At 58.2% G+C, this 23611-nt stretch overlaps 1 protein-coding gene across 5 annotated transcripts in view; it reads left to right on the plus strand.

Moving 5' to 3' along the window:
- PRDM16 (PR/SET domain 16) overlaps positions 1 to 23611 on the plus strand; it is a 252575-nt gene that overhangs the window by 212167 nt on the left and 16797 nt on the right. For 4 of the 5 annotated variants that reach the window (XR_004182315.1, XM_031663781.1, XM_031663786.1 and 1 more), the window contains 8 exons: positions 544 to 646; positions 6967 to 7174; positions 8842 to 8989; positions 9587 to 9740; positions 15984 to 17400; positions 19299 to 19386; positions 22341 to 22510; positions 23182 to 23259. Coding sequence is in view for 4 of the 5 variants with exons in the window: in XM_031663781.1 (XP_031519641.1) it covers positions 544 to 646; positions 6967 to 7174; positions 8842 to 8989; positions 9587 to 9740; positions 15984 to 17400; positions 19299 to 19386; positions 22341 to 22510; positions 23182 to 23259 (2366 nt within the window). In the remaining variant the exon portion in view is untranslated. The remainder of the gene's footprint in view (positions 1 to 543; positions 647 to 6966; positions 7175 to 8841; positions 8990 to 9586; positions 9741 to 15983; positions 17401 to 19298; positions 19387 to 22340; positions 22511 to 23181; positions 23260 to 23611) is intronic. The other variant, XM_031663783.1, reaches the window with a different exon arrangement.

The following is a 23611-nucleotide window of genomic DNA, read 5'->3' on the forward strand; positions in this document are numbered from 1 at the left end:
ACACAGTCCTGCCCACCCCAGCCATCCTGGCTGATGGCATCCCCACTCATGGAAGAACCACAGCCCCGTGTCCTGACCCACTGGCCAGGCTCAGCTCATGGCCACTTTCAGAAACAACCAGATTCACTCCACACCCTGAGCTCCCCCTCCCCCACCACCACTGGCAAAGGGTGTCTCACTTACATACATGAAATTGAACAAAAGAAACTTGAGAACCCACCCAGGTGGGCTCTTGGTGGAAGCAGGGCTCTGCTGTGCCCCCAGGACACCCCCAGCTGGGAACTTTGATGCGGATCCTACCTATTTAGTCAGCCACCCCCTTTATGAATATCCTAAAACCCAATAAAGCAAATTAAAAGGGGACGCAATTCCTTCTGCGCATACTCTGCAAAAGTTCCTGAGGAGACCCTCTTGGTGGCAATTAGAGGAAAATCAAGTGCAGGCTGAGCTGTGTCCACAGTGTGAGGGCTGAGTGTGCACTGAGAGGCTCTCTAGACACCAACAAACCACACTCACCCTTTCTCTCTGGTCTCTCCATCCTAGATTTACTATAAAGTCATTAAGGACATTGAGCCAGGTGAGGAGCTGCTGGTGCACGTGAAGGAAGGCGTCTACCCGCTGGGCACAGTGCCGCCCTGCCTGGACGGTAAGACCCCTCCCCCGAACTGGGCCACGGCCCCTGGGAGACCCCAGCCCACCCGGAAGAGGAGCAGACGCCTGGGAGGACCCAGGGCCTCTCATCACCTCAAGCCACCTAAGGAGGGCCACGCGGCCCCCAACTGCCGGGTGCCTCCATTTTTGCAGACCCCAGGCTGGCAGAAATTGCCCGCCCCCGCAAAGGCTCAACCTAATGGCTTTCTTGTTCCTCTTCCCTGGGGCACCCAGGAGGTGCACCCAGAATTTAAGAAGGGCTTCGGGCAGTGGGCGAACTGATGCCCAGTGGATTACAGCTTTGCAGTGTTAGGGTCCCAGGTGGTTTTTTTAAACTATGTTTTATTATTGCTATTGTTCTTATTAGCAGCAGCAACGGCAGCCTTTGCTTTCCCCGGTACTTAAACGAACAAACACCGAGCCAGTTCTGTAGCTTCGAAGCATTTCTGGCTGCCCCAGAGTTCTCTGTGGTGTGGAAAGATTTTGTTTCATTGAAGAGAGTAGATGATGGCATGTGTGTCTTTCAAAGCAAAATGTGCATCTGTAGCTAAAAGTCCAAGAGAAGTGTGAGGGGAAGTTTCATTTGGCAGAGGGAAAATGCAGGGTCTGAGGTGGGTCTCACAGTGATGCGGAGTTGCCCTGCTCTTCCGGACCGGGCTGTGGGAAGCCTTCCGAATTTCCTTTTCCCTAGATCAGCCAGCCCCTCTCTGTCGAGTAGAGACGGGACAAGTGAGTTTCCCTTTCACCTTCCTCCGCACCCAAGTACAGCTGAGAGGATGCCTGAGAAAATTCCAGCCCCACACAGATGAGCTCTTCCCAGATGAAGGCTCATTCCTCTGTCCCCGGCTGTGTCCTCTGATGGGGGCACAACTCCGTCCATGGAGGGCTGGGAGCAGGGAGCAGCAGGGCAGGGATGGTCACATCATGAAGCCATGTGTCCATTCCCCTACGGGGTCCTGGAACAGCTGGCCAGGAAAGGCTCTGTGGGCAGCGGGGCCCTGGCCCATCGGCTCCATGCCGGTCCCTCTGAGCAGATGGCTCCAGAGTTCGAGCCTAACTGCTTTTCTTTGGGTGAGACCCCATAAGTGAATAGGAACGCAAGCTCCCTCCTGGCCATTTCCGGAGCTGGTGATTCCTGCTGGTGCTGCCGCCTGAAGGGAGGCCGAGTTTTCCTGCTTGCTTCTTGGACCTCCCCTCCAAACACACCAAGGCTTAATGATTAATGCGGTTCACTGCAAGTTTCTCCAAGGAACCACTCTGATTTCACGGTGACAGAATGGTGCTGGAATTAGCAGGAAGGCTTTGAGACCAGACATGGAGAACTCTGCCTTCATTTACCCTTTCCATCACCGAGCGTGGCCCAGCTAGCGGGGTCCTTCCTTGGTGCAGTATCCGTTCATGTCCCTGAGTGTCCGAAAGGAAACGACCACAGAATGACAGTTTAACGAGCAGAAGCCTATCTGCACTGTCCTCTAAAGTCTGGTTTTATTTAGGCCGTCGAGAAAAGAAAAATAAATTGTTGAGATCTGGGTAGCGGGGGGAAGGTCTCATTTTCCTTAAAATAATTATTGAAAAGATCTATGAATCTCAGATAGCGCACAAGAGCTCCAAGAGACAAATCTACTTGACTTAAGGAGAGTGCTTGACTATGGAATTTCATTTGTACAATGAAATTTCTTTCTTCCAAAAGGTTTTTTAAAAACCTTGATTTCTGCTCCCCACCCCCCTCCAGCCCCGATATTAAATAACCTGGGTCTACATTTTCCTAATAATTTATCAAACATCTGTGGGCTAATTGCTTGCCACACATAATAGCCCAACATCAAATATTTGACTTTCCCTCCTCTTTCCTGTCAAGATCATGCCTCCCCAGTAACCGCCTCCCCCACCAGTTAAACTCTGAATCGCACAGAAAGAAAATGCAAAAATGTTCCTCACTAAGATAATTATCATAAAAAATCTTTTATCCCAACCCCAGCTCAATGCAGCCAGCCCCTTATCACTGCAGGAACTTGGAGGAGGCTCTCGAGCTCCTTTGAGCCTCGAGTCTGGTAGATTAGTACATAGACGCCACATAATTGTGAACCCCTCGGCTCTCCGGGGCCATTAGGCACTGATTTATTTTTCTGTTACATTCCTGCTCTGCCATGAAAGTTGCTGATGGAACTTCAGATAGGCAAGCGAGGCGCAGATATGACAAACAAGATGTGAGTTCACCACGGCGTTGGCTCAGCTGGCGTAGGTGACAGGTGGATGCTGTACAGCAGCTCACGCACCCCCGCCAGATGAAGAGAGTTTCATTTCCGATCACTGTTTTTTGTGCTTTTGTCGGGAGAAGAGGGCTTGGCTGGAGATCACGTTCAGGTAGCGAAGAAGACACAGGAGACCCTTGGGGGCCAGCCTGCTTCGGGAGAACCGAGCCTCTGCCCCGCAGTCCCGGGGCTGGACACATTCCCTCTGCAGAGTGCGGCTCTGTCAGGAATGCAAGGCCCATTTTCACACAAGTGACTCAGACCATGGGGAAGCCACTTTCAGCTGCATTTGACTTTGTGTTTTGTTTTTACACTTACAATGGAGACGAAAGAATTCTCTTTCGTGAGAACTTTTTGCTCTTGGGAGAAAATAAAGAAAGTTACTTCCATTCCAATACGCTTTTCTTTTGAGAAAGCCTCACGATAATTTGCTTTTCCTCTCTCCAGAAGAGGTCAAGAGGAGGCAGTGCATGGGGCACAGAGCGAATGAGCCAGCCAGATCGTGAGATCAGAGATAATAAGATGGGAAACATTATCAGAATAGGTCATGTTCTTTCAGCATTTCTTTAAGGCAGAAGTTTCTTGTGCCGAGAAAGTGAAAATGCCATAAACTATGTCCCCGCTTCCGGTCCCTCCACGAGCCCCAGGGGTGTATTCGGGGCCGGCCTTACCTGCCTGGAAGACAGCCGGGAGACCCGTCCACACCACTCAGTCAGGGCAGGCCAGGCTCAGGTGTGTCCTGTCCCCGGCCCTGTCCTCTGATGGGGGCCCAGCTCCGTCCGTGGAGGGCTGGGGGCAGGGAGCAGCAGAGCAGGGATGGTCACTGAAGTCCGCTCCATCACGTCCAGGGCACCCTCCAAAGCCATTGGAGTGAGAATCAGACTGGATTCTCACTTGCGATCTAAATTTTTATTTTCATCCCAAATTCTAAATGAGAACTGGAAAAAATAAGTTGGTCAGTAATATGAGTAGGTGGGGCTGGCATTTCTTCTTGTCTTTGTTTTCAAATTTCAACTTCTGTGATTGTTCTTCACTGGGTCCAGAAAGAGTAAAATAAAAGCTGGCATTTCTAACTGAATCACGATGCTGGCTGGAGGCCCCCATCTCAGCCTCCTTCCAGCCCGGGACGTTGGAATCCACCCACAGGCAGCTTCCCGGGTCTGCGGGTTGGCTGTGCTCCGCAGTGGTCTTGGTGCCCAGATCTGCAGGGCTTGTTCCCCAGTGAAAATCCCAATTTCTGAAGACAAGGGAAGGCCTGAGAGGGCGTGACGGTGAGCATCCCTCTGTCACAGGCTCACCTCGCTTTCCCCAAAACCCTCAGTGGGAAATTGGGGCCCTGGCAGCCCTGCTTCCTGGGCCCCAAAACCATGGGCAGGCTTCAGGCCCACCTCTTCCTTGAAAAAGCAACTCAGTCTCGCCCAGCCTCAGTTTGCCAGTTCTGAAGCGGGCATGTGAATACCATCGCCCTTCCCTGGGTGCTCGCAGGTCCGTGCAAGGCTTCAGTGCTCGGATTCTCTTAAGCTCTGAGGACAGGACCTGCCACGTGGGGCTCCCACCAGACCCCAGGAGTCAGCCTTGCCACCCACATCACTTGCACATTGAGCACTTTCTGAACAATCTGCAGGCTTGAATCACATTTCAAGGTGGCATTTTGTAGACTTCTGGGGTGAGTATTTCTCACCCACCTCCTCCCAGTCTGTGCACCCTATCCAAGGATCCCCCCAGTCTGTGCACCGTCCAAGGATCCCTTCTGTCTGAGGATCCCCCCAGTCCATGCTCCCTGTTTGAGGATCCCTCCATCTGAGGATCCCTCCTGGCAGCTCCTAGGTGGGTTTGGTTTGTTCAGCGAGCGTCTGGGAAGCTCTGAGTGGCAGCCTTCCTCGGAGAGGTTTGGGACGGAGGCTTCCAAGCCCCAGAGAACAGAGCTGAGGTGTGGACGGCAGTCCTGTGGGAAGTGGACTACGCAGGCTCTGGGCATCCTCTGGCTTTTTTCCCTTCATGATCTTGTTTTCCCCCAAACCAGTGCTTTCCTGAGGTTCAGGTTAGCGAGCAGGACCAGGACGCCTGGACACCGGCTGAGAACGAAATCTGTGTTTCATGCATCTTGACCGGCAGTGGTGCCTGCCCACTCACCCCCAGTGCACACACCCCCGGGGCTCCTCTCGGCCAGGCACCCTTCCCTGTCAGCCAGATACTTACCTCTGTCCAAAGACGGCAGTGAAAATCACATCTGGAGAGCTGGCATCTGTGCCTTGGTTGGCAAGGGTAGGGGGGTGCCATCCAGTATGCCTGCTGTGGTCTCTCAGGGCCAGCACCCTGCTGGAATCCCCACCCGGGCACCTGAGGCTCAAGGAGCCAGGCTCTGAGGACTTGCCAGGGGTGCTGGGGTGGCCCAGGCCAAATAGCAGCATCTCCACCCTTAGGCTCAGGGAAGCTTCCAGTCAGCAAGGAGGTGCCACTTCTGGCAACCCCCGCACTGCCCAGACTGCAAAGCTGCCCACCCTTTCCTTAGGACTCTAAAGGCCTATGACTGTGGTGGTCTCTCCGACACAGGGAGGGCACAGGAAGTGACGGCCCTCTTCCATCTGCCCCCATCCCCTCCTCTCCTCAGCAATCCTTAGGTTCAGGCCTTTGAGCCAACGTTCAGACCAAGTTCATTAAGACTCTGTTCAGTGCTGGGCACTGGGTCAGTCCTTGTGCACATGCATACACACCCAAACACACATTCCCACAAGCACACAAATGCACACACACAGATCACATGCACACACACATCACATGCACACAAACACAAACATGCACGTTAGCATATGCACATTCATATACAAGCATGTGTACACATATTCACACGTGCACAACTGCACACCCATTGGTGCACACACACAGACAGGTCAACACACAATGTGCATGTTCACACACGTTCACACGCACATGTGTGCACATCAAACACACATGCACACATAATACACGGTCACCCATGCACACAAACATATATGTATAATATGCACTTATGCATACATAACACAAATGCACACACATGCAGACAGAAACACATGCATTCAAACTATGCACCCACATGAACACACGGGTGCTCACATACCAAACACAAAGGCATACACAAACCACACATGTGCAGGTATGAAAACATGCCAGTACACACAAATATTCACACATGTAGGTGCATGCAGAAACACACCCTCACACACATGCACATGCGTACCCATGCAGCCCCACACAAACATGGGTGTAAGTGCATAGACACGCACACACAGTCACACAAAGATGCACAAATGTGGATGCAGATACGCTGATATTCACACTTACATGTGTACACACAGCTGCATGCTCACACCCAAGACGCCCCCGTGCACTCACACACTGGTGCACACACCATTGTTCAGTTCATTTGGGAAAGAGCTCAGTGCCAGCGTTCTTTCCAAGCTGGGGGCTGAGGCGTCTTGCGGGGAGGGGCCTCCTGTCTTAGACGGAAGGCTGCAGCCCAGCTGCTGCAGGCAGGGGAGGCGGGGACGGGCCCAGAGCCCCCCACCAGGATGACAGCTCCAGGCCGGTTGTTTGGCTTGGCAAGGCGGTCAGGATGCAGCCTCGTAAACTTAATAATAGCTGCCCCCCTTTTAATTTGTTTGACCTTGACGACAATAATTTATTATATGCACTGGAGCTCTGTCATCGTTTTTCTCCTGATTCATAAACAAAGCACTTGGCCCGGCTTCCTCCTCCACTCCCAAGCTCGGGGCCTTCTCCAGCCCACGGTGGCTGCCTGAGGCACAGGCAGGGCCGGGTGTCACTCGGGGCTCCCGCTGAGGCACAGATTCGGGGGTCCTTTGGTGCTGCCCAGGGCTGGGCCCTGGGGACTCCACATGCCTGTTTCCAGGGCAGGCTGGTGGGCCCCAGGATGAACCCTGGCAGGAGGCAGAGCAGGGCTGGCCAGCCTGGGTGCAGGTCCTGGGGCACCGTGGTGAAGGGGCCAGGTCTCCAGAGTCCCCTAGGAGCCCTGGGCTGGGTCTCTGGCTCTCTCACCACCGCCTCGTTCTGTCTCTTGCAGAGGAGCCCACGTTCCGCTGTGACGAGTGTGACGAACTCTTTCAGTCCAAGCTGGACCTGCGGCGCCACAAGAAGTACACGTGCGGCTCGGTGGGGGCTGCGCTCTACGAGGGCCTGGCTGAGGAGCTCAAGCCCGAGGGCCTTGGAGGTGGCAGCGGCCAAGCCCACGAGTGCAAGGACTGTGAGCGGATGTTCCCCAACAAGTACAGGTGCTGCGCCCTCCTCTGAGTCTTCCCCACCTCCCTTCCCCCACCTTGCCCCCCAACAGGTGGAGACAAAGGGCCCCCTAGTGGGACACACCCTGGGGGATATGCACCCCTGGGGGGACACTGCAGAGCAGGTGCAGGGTCCCGTGGCCAGAGCCGCAGGTGTCCCCTGGCTCTGACCGCAAATGTCCTGGCCCCAGAAATCTACCTCCTAGGCTCGTGGCCCTGCCTACCAGCCTGCTATGGGGAGAAACTAGAAAGGAGAAAAACTCAGGCCAGAGCCGAGACCTGCAGCCACTCAGCCCAAGGCTACTTCTGTAATAAGGTCCTAGGCCGGGATGGGGGTGGCAGCACCCACCACTGAGGGATTCATGGCGGCCCCACCCTCCGGACACAGGAACGACTCCCTCTCAGATGGTAGGCAAGAGCGGGAAGGGGTCACCCCTATCCCCAAGACACCAGCCCTGCTCCCCACCGGGTGGCAGCGGCCTGTCCCAGGAGGGGCTTCAGAGACATGAGCAGGCCCACACTGGCCCTCCCCTGCCCTAAGACCAGGCAGGAGCCAGGATCTGGGACCTGGGCGGCCTTAGGGACCTGTGACCCCCTGGAACAACAAGATTCCTGGTCTCTCTGGGGAGTAAAACCAGGACATTCAGTCCAGTGCTGCCAGGAGCTGTGGAGACTTTTCCAGCATGGGCCCCTCCTCCTGCCTTTGAGGGTTTCCTCCAGGACAGCCTCGTAAAGTCAGAGCAAAGCCCATCAGGCTACTAACCGCCTATGTGATTGCTGGGGATTACCGCCCATCCCCGCGCCGCTCCCTGGGGACGGCAAACCCTCCACCTGGAACAGATGACTGAGAAAATAAGCGTTTGGGCAAATCCCGACTGCGGCCCTTCCCAGTAAACGCCGCTCAAGAGGGTCCGTGTTTTCTTTACATAAACACATAAATCACAATTAACAACAGGGGAAAAGATACAGTCTCCTGATGCTCGGGAACCAGGCGTTTCTGATCTGAATGGATGGCTGGGCCCCGTAATTAACGAGCCGTGATATATCACTGCTTTGCTCATGAAGATTAACGGTCATCCCTGGGACGGGGGAAGCCGGGGGTCCCCCGAGAGCAGGGAATTAGAGCAACTCCTTCATCCAAGTGCAGCGGCCCCTCCGAGCAGCTGTGCTCTGCACCCTTCCGTGTCACCTGGAGACCCCCGAGTGACTCCCGGCCTGCCTCCTTGGTGTGTGCCCAGCACTCAGAGGGGCGTCCTTGGATTTTGGGGACTTGCCCCACTCCTGGGTTCATGCCAGCGTTGAACCCCTTTTTTTCTTAGGCCCAAGCTTAGCCTCAAGGTCAGGACCATCTTGAGAGGCACCCGGGGGTGTGGGCCGGGATCCAGCCCTGCCTCCAGCCGCCCTGGGGGTGGTCTTGGGTGAGGGGTAGAACCGTCCAGGTGCCGGCTTCCTCATCTGCTAGGGGAAGGCCACTTCTGCCCCTTACACCCCGGCCATCACAGAGAGGAGGTGGGCAGGGAGACACCAGCATGTGCTCTGTCCCCCGGCAGTGTGGTGGGGGCTCCGAAGGGGCACTGGGAACAAGCTGTGCGGGGTTGGGGTCCCGTCCTGGGCAGAGGGTAGGTAGTTGGGCCCCACAGTAAGCCCCATCCTCTGCACAGCCTGGAGCAGCACATGGTCATCCACACGGAGGAGCGTGAGTACAAATGCGACCAGTGCCCCAAGGCCTTCAACTGGAAGTCCAACCTCATCCGCCACCAGATGTCCCACGACAGCGGCAAACGCTTCGAATGTGAAAACTGCGTGAAGGTAACATGCAGGGCAGCCGCATCTGAACCCCGCCACAGCGGGAGGCTGCAGACGGGCGCCCACTCCCATGCTCCCTACACCCCCTGGTCCAAATGCAGATGGAGTGCGGCAGAGTGGGTAGGAGGCCCCTGTGGTGGCTCAGGCCCTTCCGTGTTACTAGGAAGGAAAGGAAGTCTCAGGGAAGACTGTGTCCCCCAGGTCAGAAGGATCAGGGCCGAGACCAGAACCCAGGCCCCTCCCGGGCACAGCTCCTGTCCTCCCGCCAGTATGGAAGGAAGAGGCTGCGGGGCTGAGCCTCCACCCCCAGCCCGCCAGGGTCGCAGCGCCGCAGCTGAAAACGCTTTCTGCAGCCCTGTCTCACGCAGCCTCAGTTCAGTCATTGTTCTTGAGGAGAGCAGCTGGGGAGGCTCCGTGGCTCACTTAAGGCCATCCAGCGGGTCCTGGCTACAGCAGAGACCTGTCCCTGCTCGGTGCAGACCGCAACGTGGCAAGGGAGACAGGCAGGGCCCTGCTCTCACGGCTGGTTGGTCCGGCAGCCAGAACCAGGCCAAGGCGGGTTCCAGGCAGGGCACGAGCCAACGGCCTCCGTCTCCCCAGGTGTTCACGGACCCCAGCAACCTTCAGCGGCACATCCGCTCGCAGCACGTGGGCGCCCGGGCCCACGCCTGTCCCGACTGTGGGAAGACCTTCGCCACGTCCTCCGGCCTCAAGCAGCACAAGCATATCCACAGCACGGTGAAACCTTTCATATGTAAGTGGTCGCCCAGCCTGGCTGCCCGCCCTCCGAGTGCTCGGATACTGTGGGGGTCGGGCTGAGGTGTGCCGTCCCCCAAGGTCTCCCCCACTCCAGGGGACCCCAGTTTGTTCTGAAAACATCTTGGCAGGTTCTGACATCTGTGCCATGTGCAGCCTGTTCCCCAGCAGGCACCCTCCGAGTTTGTCCCTCACTGCTCCCCCTGCCCATCCCGTCCTCCTCCACGGCTCCCTTTGCTTCGCCTCACAGGGGCTGGAGGGGGGCAGCAGGTGATGGGAGGGACCAGGGTCCTGCAGAAGGAGCTGGACTCGCCTCACAGGGGCTGGAGGGGGGCAGCAGGTGATGGGAGGGACCAGGGTCCTGCAGAAGGAGCTGGACCCTCCCTCCCTGTGGCTACTCCCGTCCCGCGAACTCACTCCCCACCCATGCCGAACTGCAGAACGGCGTGTTTCTGTGCTGCCCTGCACGTGGCAGTCCCAGCAGACGCCCACGGGGATTGTCAGGGTGGTGTTTCTAGGGCGCCCTGTGTGTGCCCAGCACTGTTCCAGTGCGGGGCCAGCCCTAAATAAAAGAGCAGCCGTCTTTATGGGGCTCCTCGCACACCAACGGGAGAAGACAGGCAAGCCAGATAAGCAAGGCGGCAGGCACGGCTCTGGGTGTAGCAGTGCAGGGTTACAGCCTCACAGGGGGCCGGGCTGGCAGCCTGGCATGGGAGCTGTGCCTGCCTGTTCGATGAGAGGCGTTCCAGCAAAGATGCGAGGAGAGTGAGCCCTGGGCACCTGTGGAGGAGGCTCAGGTGGGAGCTGTGAGCATAGAGGCCCCGAGGCCAGGGTTTGTTTAAGGAGTGAGTGAGGGAGTGAGAAGAAAGGGCCGGGGGTGGCTCATGCCTGTAATCTCAGGACTTTGGGCAGCCCAAGCAGGACGATCACCTGAGGCCAGGAGTTTAAGACCAGCCTAAGCAACATAGTAAGACCCCGTGTCTACCGATTAAAAAAAAAAGTTATTTAATTAGCCAACCATGTGAGTGTGTGCCTGTGGCCTCAGCTACTCAGGGGGCTAAGGGCGGGAGGATGTCCTGAGCCCAGGAATTCAAGGCTGCAGTAAGCCAAGATGACACTACTGCAATCCAGCCTGGGCAACAGAGCAAGACTCTGTCTGTAAAGAAATAAAAATAAATAAGAGAGAGGTAAGATGTCACTGGGGCCGGGTCCCAGGACCCTTGCAGGCCAGTGCAGGGACTTTGACCCTGATTCTCAGTGAAGTCAGAGGCCTCTGAAGCATCCTGTCTGCTGGGCCTTGTGCCGAGTCATCAGTTCACACACACGTTGTGTCAAGTCATCGCTTCCCAAGCATTCTTACGTGGCATCCTCACAAAAGCCTGAGATTGGGGCCCTTCTGTCTCCAGCTGTCATAGGAGGAAAGTGAGGCCACAAGATGTTAAGTGGCTGTGCACTCAAGGCCAGGCTGTGGAGCCCAAATTTTAGCTCCGGGGGCCCAGCTCCTGGCCCCTGGCTGGGTGATTTGAACCTTCCAGGCTCTGTTGCATCAGCATGGAGAGGAGGGGTGCTGGGAGCTTGGGAACTTGGGCTCAGGTATTCTTGCTGATGTAGGACCACTCAGGCACTGACCACTTGCACAAGAACTGTGCCCGCCAGCCAGCCAGGCCCTGTCAGCACCTGGACTGTGCCCGTCCCACCCACCTCCCAAGCCCCAGCGTCCAGCCGTCCTGCTAGGGGTGACTCAGCCCCCAGCCCAACCTGGGCCACATGCCCCCACCAACTGAGGAGCCAAAGGGAGACGGAGCTCTCCCTGCTGGCCGTTCCACAAGTACCGTTTTCCCATTTGCTGACCACCGATCTCCCAGGAGGAGCCTGCACACAGTGTGCCCGGCTCTGGCGCCCCGATGCACAGTACCCCTTCCCTCTGGGAGAAGCCAGCACTGGGCAAGCTGGGCAGGAGTCAGGGGCTGGGGTTGGGGGTGACTGCTCCCAGATGCAGGTCAAGTGACTCCCACTGTGAGAGCAGCACCAGTCAGCGCCTCAGATGACAGTGCGGAGTTCTATAGCAAGCTCAGAAGCACAAACATTGGACCTAGATTTAAACGTCCTTGCCACTCTGGGCGTGCAGACGAGCATTCTAAAGTCCCATTGCATCACATTAATGATGTGTATTCCAGGAGCTGCAGCACCCTGGGCGGCTGGAGCCTACAGTTCCCACCACGCTGCAAGCTGCTCCCCTTCCCTCGTGGAGGGAGTGAGGACAGGGAAGCTCAGCTGGCCCTGCCTGGCCTCAGCGGCTCTTGCACCTCTTGTCCACACTCCTGGCTCACCTTTGTGCCTTGGCTTTTGGCTAAGGGGATAAGGCTTAAAGGAAAACCCCGGAGATGGGCAGATCGGGTTTACAAAGACCTCATTCCCTTAGAAATTAGATCAGATACACGCAACCCAGCCTCGGTATCCCCTAGACCGTGGCACAGCGTCCTTTGGCGCACCTGTGGAAGGGGGTCTTCAGGCTTGGAGAGGAGGATTTGCAAACAAGCGAGGGAGCCCAAATAGTGTGACCCTTTCCAGGAACGGTCAGTTGCTTGCAGGAGAGGTCACAGTCGTGCAGGCACTCACGGCCAGACTCTGTGTCCACCCGTTGGGTGACACCCCCATGGCACAGGCAGATGGAAGCCCTAAGCCCCCACCTCACTGGCCACACAGACGGACGGGGTGTCATTCCTGGTGATGTCTTTCCCACCAAGGAACTCACCTGTGCACTGGGGTGTGTACACGCAAGTGTGTGTGTGCATGGGTATAAGAGAAAGGGGGGTAGGGAGAGAGGAGAGAACAGGAGAGAGAGGAAGTATATCCGGGGATGAGGTGGACAGGCTCCCACTGGGCACTTTTCAGAAAGGGCCTTTGCTCTAATAAGTGTGTATGTGTGGGGCACATGACAGCAGGTCAAGGCAGGTGAGAGCGTGAGTGGGCAATGGAGCTGGTGCATGTGTTGGAATGTGTGGAGCGTAGTAATGTGGAGCTGCACATGTGGCCAAGTGTGGTGGAGTTAGTGGGCACTGCGGTCCACATCGAGCAGGAGTGGTTAACCTGACTGGCGCATCATCGTGGCCCACGTTATCGGGCAGGATGCGGGCGAACGTGATCGGCGCATCGGCCTACGCTATTACCGGAGCAAATAACGCGATCGGCGTGCGCGCCTGACCGCAGTGATATTTCATCGTAACGCAGATCACAAAATCACCGCAGGTGATAAGTGATGCGCATCCTGACTGGCGGCATCGCACCGTTAATGATGCGGAGGTACATCGAGCCGGAGCACAGGCAAGGTCCAGACAGCAAGTGATGCGATGGCACGCGATCGGAGCATCACGTCCAGGCGTGATGGCGCATCGACTGAAATTCACCGCGGATCGATGCAAGCGGTAATAACGCGATCGGGATACGGTACGTTATCCGTTAATCTGGCGATAAGTAACTGATCGAGGCGGCCCAGCACATGTGAGTGTGAGTGTAGGTGCGTGAGCTGGTGCATGTGTCGGCACATGTGTGTGGGCACGTGAGCTGGTCCATGTGTTGACATGTGTGAGAGCATGAGTGTGGGCACATGAGCTGGTGTGTGTGTCAGCACATGTGAGAGTGTGAGAGTGTGGTCGCATGAGCTGGTGTGTGTGTCGATGTGTGTGAGAGCGTGAGTGTGGGCACGTGAGCTGGTGCGTGTGTCGGTGTGTGTGAGTTGTGCAGGATTGAGTGTGAGTGTGCATTCACACAGATACCCTGCGAGGAGAAGAAACTGCTGTCCAGAGCAAGCACCAGCCTGGACCCTTCCCATCTCGGCAGGACCCGGGGGGGCTCCCTCTGCAGGCGCTGGCCCCAGGTCCGGTTCACTGGCTGCCCAGGCCGTCCTCCACCCTTTCAGGTCACTGCCTCCCTCTGCCAGCTCTGAGCCAGCTGAGGCCATCCCCAGGGTTCAGGACCTGCCCCTGCACAGACCCCAGTCTCTCCAGTCGCCTCCTCTTCCCCAGTCCTTCTGCACATCTCCCTACTTCAGGGCCCTCCATCAGTGAGGATGGGTGGGAACCAAAGGTCCCTGAGCCCAGGCACAGCCGCTGGCCTGGGAGGCCCCTCCTTGGAGCTGCCCTGGGCCAGAGGCTGCTCAAAGCCAGTCTCCAAGTCAGGGTGGCAGTAGCCACTGACCAGGCACCACTAGGGCCTGGCAGAGGCCAGGATACAGCCAGGGTGTGCTGGTTTGGCCGGCAGGGCTGAGCGCCTCCCCAAGGGCCAGGAAGGTGACCGAGGGGTATTTACAGACCCTCTCTGTAGAGGGTCACCTGTCCGTCAGCCGCCCTCCAGAGAGGGCAGATTTGATAAAACGAGACCAAGTTCTTCTCCCCCTCAGTTCTCATGAATCCAGCCCCCTACCAGGCTGGACGAGCAGGAGGGTAGAGCAGTTAATATAACTAGATGTTGTGATGAAAGAACATGATGGACCCGGGTGAAAAAGTCTCAGCTGGAATCACCGGGAAGGGAGATCAGGTCACTGACCATTTCTGGCTTAGCTTGTTGAACCATGAGCCAGACCAGCTGTGGAAGGAATCAAGTCCCACAGAGGACACCACAGGGTGGAAGGAAGGATGGTGGAAGGAAAGGGGGAGGGTGGGACGGTGGCGGTGATGGCATGGCGATTGCGCTGACCTGGCGGCGGACAGGACGACAACGTGATTCAGGCGGTCTGGCGGAGCGGTGGAGCGGAGGCAGATCAGCAAAGACCGCAGGATACGATCTGCGTCGAAGATGCATGAAGACCAGCAAAGACCGTCACATAAGGCAGGCACCGAGACAAGATCACCGATGGACGATGACCAGGCGCATGGCGATCGGCGATGACGCGCCAACGACCGCGATCGCATGCGTGGCTGCCATGGCGACGCGAAGCGCTGACCGTGAATTTATCCAGCACCATGGCACCCGTTCCAGCGGATAACACCGCCACCGCGCGGCACCGGCGGTGACGGCGCTAAACTGATCCGTTCGAGGCTGCAGCATGTAGATGTGTGTGTCTTCTTCTGTAGAAAAAACAAGAGGCAAAAGACAAGCTGGCAATTTGGTGACACCCGTTCACAGGCCTTTAGGAAAATGGTCGGAACCCCCAGGCTGCTGGGTCCTGGAGTCTGGCCAGGCCGGCACTGCCCTCTCCTGTTGAGAGAAGATGCTGGCACTCGCCAGCCAGAGCTGGGCACAGCAGCTTCCATTCCAGTCTGAGGAGGTACCCAGTAGCAGGATTTTCACTTTTCTCAAGCAGGGAATAGTCCCTCTGCATGGGGCTCCTGCCCAGGGTGACCTCCTATCCATGTCCACCTCGAGCCATCTCCAAAGGGTGGCCGAGTACCGCCAGGAGCCCCAAAGTCTGAGCTCCCTGAGTTGGGGCCTCCTGAGAACCTCAGGAACTGTCTGTGTCACCCCAGAGGCTACCTTCTCTGGGGTGCAGGCAGCAGGAACTGGGGCGGAGGGGGAGGCCGGAGGACACCAGGAACACTGTGAACTTCTAGAGAGGAGAAGGCCCAGTCTGCATGGTCAGCATCCTGCCCCCACCCCTCCTAGAACAGCTGCAGAAGTGAAGACGAAAGCAGGGCAGTCCCTGAGCCAGCTTGCCCTGAGTCCACTGATGGGGTGGCAGACACCATCACATGCCTTCGCTTTGCCCGTGCCCCACCCTGGGGAGCAGGCTCGCCTTCCCCAGGGACTTCTGAAAATCTTGGCTCCCAAATTAGCAACACCATGGGCTAGGAGGGTGGGAACAGCAGCCGCAAGCCCATTCTCCAGCAAAGAAGGTGGAGGCACAGCAGGATCTGTACCAACTGAACCCAGGATCTGTTCTGGTCACTGGAGGCCAGCCTTGGGGTGGGCGAATGCACACTCACATATATTTCCACATGCTCATGTGTGCACGTGTATGCACACTCAGACACACACGCTTGCAGAATACACACCTGCCCCCACACACACGGACACTTACGCACACAGACACACATGCACCTGCCTGTATATTTGTGTGTATGCACACACATGCACGCACAGTACACACATATCCGCCCGTGCCCATGCACGTGCACCCAGACTGCTTCCAGCCCCAGCCCCGCCCCTCCAGCGGCTGGGTTTCCCAGCAATTTCATGCGGCATTTTCAGCAGGGTTTCCCGGTCATTTCATGCGGGTTTGTCTTGGCTCCTGCTGATGTTTTAGGTGAGGTCTGCCACAAGTCCTACACGCAGTTCTCCAACCTGTGCCGGCACAAGCGGATGCACGCCGACTGCCGCACGCAGATCAAGTGCAAGGACTGCGGCCAGATGTTCAGCACTACCTCCTCCCTCAACAAGCACCGGCGCTTCTGCGAGGGCAAGAACCATTACACGCCGGGCGGCATCTTCGCCCCGGGCCTGCCCTTGACCCCCAGTCCCATGATGGACAAAACAAAACCCTCCCCCAGCCTCAATCATGCCAGCCTGGGCTTCAACGAGTACTTCCCCTCCAGGCCACACCCGGGGAGCCTGCCCTTCTCCACGGCGCCTCCCACGTTCCCCACACTCACCCCCGGCTTCCCGGGCATCTTCCCTCCGTCCTTGTACCCCCGGCCGCCTCTGCTACCTCCCACGCCACTGCTCAAGAGCCCCCTGAACCACACCCAGGACGCCAAGCTCCCCAGCCCCCTGGGGAACCCAGCCCTGCCTCTGGTCTCCGCCGTCAGCAACAGCAGCCAGGGCACGACGGCAGCTGCAGGGCCCGAGGAGAAGTTCGAGAGCCGCCTGGAGGATTCCTGTGTGGAGAAGCTCAAGACCAGGAGCAGCGACATGTCAGACGGCAGTGACTTTGAGGACGTCAACACCACCACGGGGACCGACCTGGACACGACCACGGGGACGGGCTCGGACCTAGACAGCGACATGGACAGCGACCCCGACAAGGACAAGGGCAAGGGCAAGTCGGCCGAGGGCCAGCCCGAGTTTGGGGGCGGCTTGGCGCCCCCGGGAGCCCCGAACAGCGTGGCCGAGGTGCCTGTCTTCTATTCCCAGCACTCATTCTTCCCGCCGCCTGACGAGCAGCTACTGACGGCAACGGGTGCTGCCGGGGACTCCATCAAGGCCATCGCATCCATTGCCGAGAAGTACTTTGGCCCCGGCTTCATGGGGATGCAGGAGAAGAAGCTGGGCTCGCTCCCCTACCACTCGGCGTTCCCCTTCCAGTTCCTGCCCAACTTTCCCCACTCCCTCTACCCCTTCACGGACCGAGCCCTCGCCCACAACTTGCTGGTCAAGGCCGAGCCAAAGTCACCCCGGGACGCCCTCAAGGTGGGCGGCCCCAGTGCCGAGTGCCCCTTCGATCTCACCACCAAGCCCAAAGACGTGAAGCCTGTCCTTCCCATGCCCAAGGGCCCCTCGGCACCCGCATCCAGCGAGGAGCAGCCGCTGGACCTGAGCATCGGCAGCCGGGCCCGCGCCAGCCAGAACGGCGGCGGGCGGGAGCCCCGGAAGAACCACGTCTACGGGGAACGCAAGCTGGGTGTCGGTGAGGGGCTGCCTCAGGTGTGCCCGGCGCGGATGCCCCAGCAGCCCCCACTCCACTACGCCAAGCCCTCGCCCTTCTTCATGGACCCCATCTACAGGTATTCAGCACCCCAGCCTCACTGGTTCTCCCTGGGGCGGGGCCACGGCAGTGCTGGGCGGGCTCAGTGCATGGTGGTGTCTCTTTCAAGCTCCTCCAAGGTCGTCCCCTGGCCTTTGCTGACTTCAGGAAGATGCCCCTGTTCTTGGGGGGGTCTGCACCCCTCAGGAGGATGCCTGGCTTGTCTGTTCCTAAGCTAGGTGCCTGACCCAGGCCGTGTTTGGGAGGCCAGGATGGGTGCTCCCAGACACATGCGGTTTTCTTGCACTGATGACCACTCAGACATCACACAGCTGGTCTCAAGCCCCTCCTGTCCAGGAACCCCCACCTCCGTCCCAACCCCCCCCCTCCCCCCCCCCCTCTCCAGCCAGAGGGGCCTGGGCTGAGTGCTTCCTGCCCCTCCTGGTGCGCTCCTGCCCCTCCTGGTGCGCTCCTCCCCCTCCTGGTGCGCTCCTGCCCCTCCTGGTGCGCTCCTGCCCCTGGAGCCACAGAAGCAGGGGGAGTGGGGAGGGGTCGTCTTTCTGGAGGCCCAGGGGAATCAGAGAAGGAGCCAATGGTCCCTGGAGGGGAGAAGGAGGCCGGGAGGAAGCAAGCACTGGAGGGTTTTCTAGTTTTCTAGACCCCAGTGCCCCCTGTCTCTGATGCCCCTCCTGGGGAGAGGCGAGTTTAATGCCACTCCCTAATTTCTGGGCAGGTTTGCCCCTCCCTAGAATGCAGGTGGGTTGGGAGAGTAGGGCCAGTCTTGGGGAGGGGGTCCTAACCCCACCAACACCTCTCCCTGTGCTCTCCACTTCACCATGTAAGGAGACAGGCAGGCAACCCTGAGCAAGTCCCGTCCGAATAAAGCAAAAGCGGCCAGTCCTAGACATGCTGGGGGTGCTGGGTCTCGGAGCGGGGCGGCAGATTTACCAAAGCGTTGTCAGTGACGGGAAAGAGTTTCCCAAATCTAACTCTCAGACCAGGCAGACAGAGAAGAGCAGGCCGCCATCAAGAGCCGCCAGGCCAAAGGAGGGCCAGCGGATGGCTCTGCCCACCGCCTCTGTTTACCACAGGAGATTTGTATTGTGATTCAATGAGCAGGCTTGTCACCGGCATCTGGGGAAGGTTCTGGAGCTGTAACCTCCAGCAGCCCTGGAGGGTGTTTAGACAGGCCCCTGTTCGGGCGCCACGGGAAGCCCCTGGTGACCTCCCCAGGACAGAAACCTGCTGGTCACTCACGTTCATCAGCACACACGGGCAGCACGCCCATGTGTGCCAAGGGCTGAGTCAGGGAAGGAGGGGAGGAGGCCTTGAGCCTCCAGTGTGAGCCACACTGTGCTGTGAGCAGATCCAGGGACCCCCGTCAGAGTGGTCCCCACTTGTGCAGGGCTGACTGGCCAGTTAGCGGGAGGGAGGCTGGGGTGCACAGGGCCTTCAGAGAAGACTCCAGCTGTGTGCACTTAGTACCCAGGACATGCAGGAGTGCTGGCAATGAGGGCTTAGTACCCATGACATGCAGGGGTGCTCGCAGTGGGGGCTTAGTACCCAGAACATGCAGGGGTGCTGGCAGTGGGGGCTTAGTACCCATGACATGCAGGGGTGCTGGCAGCCAGGGGTCTTTGAAGGCCCTCAAGGGGAACTTGGAGGTGTGGGAGGTGTCTGGGAACCACCAAGGAAGATGTTCAGGGGCAAGTGGTAACAGGGAGGGTCCGTCTAGGGGTGCAGGTGGGCTGGACCCCCAACATCCCCAAGGCCCACAGAGGAGTGTGGTCAAAGTTGGGGCAGCCCCAGCGAGGCCCACACCATGACCTTGTGACTGGCCGGGCATATGGACAGGTGGGGTGGGCAGCTCTGTGGGGCGGGTGGCTCGGCAGGGCCGGCGGCTCGGTGGGGTATGTAACCCTCTGTGCTGTTGTCCAGCAGGGTAGAAAAGCGGAAGGTCACGGACCCCGTGGGAGCCCTGAAGGAGAAGTACCTGCGGCCGTCCCCGCTGCTCTTCCACCCCCAGGTACATCCTCAGTGCAGACCAGGACACCCTGTAACCCACATGCCAGGGGCCCCACCGCCCGGCTGCTGAGGCTCAGCGGCCAGGCTGGAGCCTGAGTTCCCATCCAGGCCACACCACGCACAGACGCCCTCAAAGACAGAGAAGGATTCTCCCCCTGTGGCCCCTCAGGTCACTGTAGGCTGGAGAGGTTGAGGACTGAGAGCGATTCTCACGGGGCCGCCCCAGGGACCTCTCTGACCCCTGGCTCTGGGCTCCAGGAGGGAGAAGGAGCTTCACTGGAGTCGTGGGCAGAGCCTGGAGGATCGAGGGCAGGGATCGTGAGTGAGGGGAGCAGCCTCAGGTGGCAGCCCCAGGACACAGCGTGGGCGCTCTCTCCGGGGTGCACAGGACCTGAGTGTGTTCAAATGGACCAGAAGAGAGGAAGGGCCTGAGCATGCAGAGAGGGGCATGGAGCCAGGCCCCAGGGAGGTGGTGGGCAGGGGGTCTGGAAAGAGACCCAGAGGGCCCCCCAGTCCGGACAGGCGGGTGCAGACCCTGCCAGGCCTGGAGTCGCTCCTGCCTGCCCCTGAGGCCACATCCTGGGAGCAAAATAGTGGGTGGGCAGTATGGCCAGGGCAGAGTCTCCCCAGTCTCCTGTCCCCTACTGACTTGGTCTCATTGCTGGGAGCCTGGCCCCTTCCGCAGGGCTGTGGGCTGCACCTGGAGGGCTGCACTCCGGGGGTCGCGCAGTGGCCCTGGCCCTGACAGACCGCAGACCAGGCCGGGGCATTGTTCTGTTTCTTGGCCTTCCCCGCCGTGGATGGGGCCCCCCACCCCCGGTTTGTGAAACCTGCACCCAGGCTGAGCCCGCTGTGGACGGGGCCCCCCACCCCCAGTTTGTGAAACCTGCGCCCAAGCTGAGTTCACAGCTAAACTTAGTGCCTCCCATTGTTTCCCCGGGGCCGTGGAGTTTGGTTAATAACTTCCCCTGATTTTCTTCGGGATGGGCTGGAAAGAGCCACGAGCCAGCCAGGCGCATCCTGTGTTTGTGTTTGTGCGGGGATCGAGGCCGGGAATATCTGATTGGGCGGAACAAGCCGAGCAGGAGAGGCCCACCCAGGCCCGAGGAAGGGAGCCTGGCGGGGGGCAGCTGCCATTGTCCCTCCTGCCTGCTGTCCCCACAGGCCTGCCACCCCCGTTGCCTGTCCCTGCAGCCCGGAGCCAGAGGTGGGGGTGGGAAGAGAGAGATGACTAATAAGTCACCAAATGGTCTAAGGTTGGGCCATCACTCGAGCAGAAGGCACCAGTTACTAATGGCCTCGACAAAGCCCAGGAGGCCATGACTGTGCGGAGACCTCAGTCCCGCTGCTCCGGGCTGTGGACGGGCTGGTGAGGTCCACTTGATGGCTCAGAGAGCAGGGCAGCTTCGATCTGCCCATCACTGGTTCTCATCAAGATGAGAACATGCCTGCCTCCCAGAGGCGGGAGAAGCCTGACCTCCACGGCCTGGGTAGGGCTGGAAGGGGCCAGAGGGACACTCGTGTCCGGCCACATAGTTTTGTTTGCCAGTGGGCAGCCAGGGCCAGGGTCTTGCTGTAAATGGGCAGGTCACCCCCATGGAGCTGGCTCTGAGCATTGCCCAGAGGCAGCGAGCCCCACATGAGGGCCCTGGATGAGGCAGGTCCCCACCTGCCCTTCTCCTCACCCCCACACCCATTCCGTGGAGACTGGGTGCCAAGAACCCACACCCTGGCCAGTTCCTCCCAGTGACACCAGCACCTGGGGAATCCCCAGGCTCTCCCTTCCCTCTGCATCTCTATCAGTTCCTGCCTCACCCTTGACCTCCCTCACCATCCCCTTCTCTGGGAGCTCCCAGGGGAGGCGGGCTATGAAAATACCTGTTTAGCAAAGGTGTCTGGAGGCTGGAGGTGTGGTGCGGAGGCCCCAGGTTTGTTCCCTGTGTTGCCTTTTGCTACCCCTCAGGTGATGATGAACACTCTTCCTTTTCAGCCCCTACGCAGCCCCCTACAGGGCCTGGCACACAGCAGGTATCACAGCCCGTCTCCTTCTCCATTGGGAGCTACTCCTTATTTTCAAAGAGAAAAGGAGCTGGGAGACGCGGGGCTGACACTGAGCAGCTCCATCAGCCCAGCCCCTCCCCTCTCCTGTCACTATTGTCGGAGACCTCAGTGGGGCCAGGACAGTCTGGTATTCTGATCAGAGCTCTGCCCACTGGGTGAAAATGACCAATCCCATGCTTCCACTCTCCTAATCGAGCAAGCCCTAGGCATCTTCAGGGAGCAGAGAGGCAGCTCCTATTGCCCATATCAAATTGCCCTGTGTCATGTGACATTTGGCGTTATTATTTTGAATATTTCCTTTGTGGGATTAAGTCTTAAAGAGGCTGTTGAATTCCTTAGAACTTTGCCTGCAATTATGGCATGCCACCACGTGGTGGCAGTGGTTCGGCAGGCCCACAATCTATGTTTTAAACTGAGATTCAGGTTGCTATTTTAATTTTTCAAGACTAAAAAATGAAATGTTTGATGTTAAACTAAATGTAATTCTACATTTAACCCAAACTAGCCAACCAGAAGTGCTGGCCAGGAGTCAAGTCAGCTGGGCATTTTGCCGGCCTGGGTCAGATAAGGGGTAATCATAAACATCAGCTATCCATTTCACTCAGGTCCCGCCCAAACCAGGCAGTGAGGCTGGTGGCTAAAGGTCAGTTTCAGCTCCTGCAGGCAAGACCCTAAACTATAAACGAGGGACTCAGGGAAGAACAAGAGCAGGACTGGCTACAGAAAGGTGTAAGAATCCAACCCAGGGTCCAAGAAGATGCTAGGAGACCATTGCTTCCAGTGCCCACCTGAGCACCCTAAGATATGCTGTTGTACAGAACCCCCAGCAGTGCATGCCCTTGAAAACAGGTGAGAGTCAGCTGAGTCCATAACCTCCCACTCTTATGCCTACAGATGTCAGCCATAGAGACCATGACGGAGAAGCTAGAGAGCTTTGCAGCCATGAAGGCCGACTCGGGCAGCTCCCTGCAGCCCCTCTCCCACCACCCCTTCAACTTCCGGTCCCCACCCCCAACGCTTTCTGATCCCATCCTCAGGAAGGGCAAGGAGCGATACACGTGCAGGTGAGGGGCCCTAGGGTGCTGCTGGGACAGCCCTGTTGGGGCTCAAATGCTACACCTGTGGCTGTGAACTTATGCTTCCAGGAAAAACTCAGAGTCCTGGCCACAGGAAAGCACAGCACCATAATCAGTTGGTTATCTGCTTGAGGTCATGCTTTGCAAATAAGTGACATGGGTGGCCTCCCCTGCCTCATGCCATGCTGTGCTCATGTGAGCTCAAGAAAATGCAACCTCAGCCTAGCTTAAACTGGGAAGGCTGGGGCTGGGGTGTGCTGGTCAGTGACTAACCTCAGTGCTTGGAGGGATGGGCAGTCCAGTGCTACAGCCTCAGCCGATTTCTGCAGTGTCAGGATGACACCCTCCCAGCCACCCTGTGCTGGTGCAGGCCCGTCCAAGTCTCTGTTGGAGCCTGCACTGTCCAATGCCAGACTGAGGGGCCAGGTTGCTTTAGGGGACAGGGGCTGGTCTGTCTACTCCTGTGGCCCATGGCAGGCTGCTCTGTAACCAAGGCTGGGCTTCAGGGCTGTAGAAGATACTGAAACCGGGATGCTGGGATGGGCCCACCTGTGCATCAGGTGTGAGACCCTGAGCATTAGCATGAAACCATTTCTGGGAAATGGCCTTGTGAACCTGCCCTAATCCTCCCTCACCCTTCCCACCTCCCTCCACCCCAGGTACTGTGGGAAGATCTTCCCCAGATCAGCCAATCTCACCAGACACCTGAGGACGCACACTGGGGAGCAGCCGTACAGGTAGGTGCCGCCCGGGCCGGGTGTGGGGCGGGGCCACCTGCCTCCGTGCACTGCTGACCCACTTCTAGGAGTCAGTGTGCCCTTCCCAGGGCTCTCTGCTGGAGTGAGCAGGCAGTGGGCGGGGCCGGGTGCTCAATTCTGGTCATTTTGGCCCTCCCCTCCTGGTCTCACCAGGATGTTGTGAGGATGAGGCAGGAGGTGCCCAGGAACCTTCTGGAAGGCATCTGCCTGGCTCTCGAAGATGTGAGGGAGCAGCTCTCCACCCACCCTAGGGTATCCATTGGGCAGGGGATCCCCATCAGAGCAGGGCTGAGCAGAGCCATGGCCCAGAGGGTCCACATGGGAGAAAACC

The sequence above is a fragment of the Papio anubis genome, chromosome 1, assembly GCF_008728515.1.
Source record: "Papio anubis isolate 15944 chromosome 1, Panubis1.0, whole genome shotgun sequence".
Taxonomy (NCBI): domain Eukaryota; kingdom Metazoa; phylum Chordata; class Mammalia; order Primates; family Cercopithecidae; genus Papio; species Papio anubis.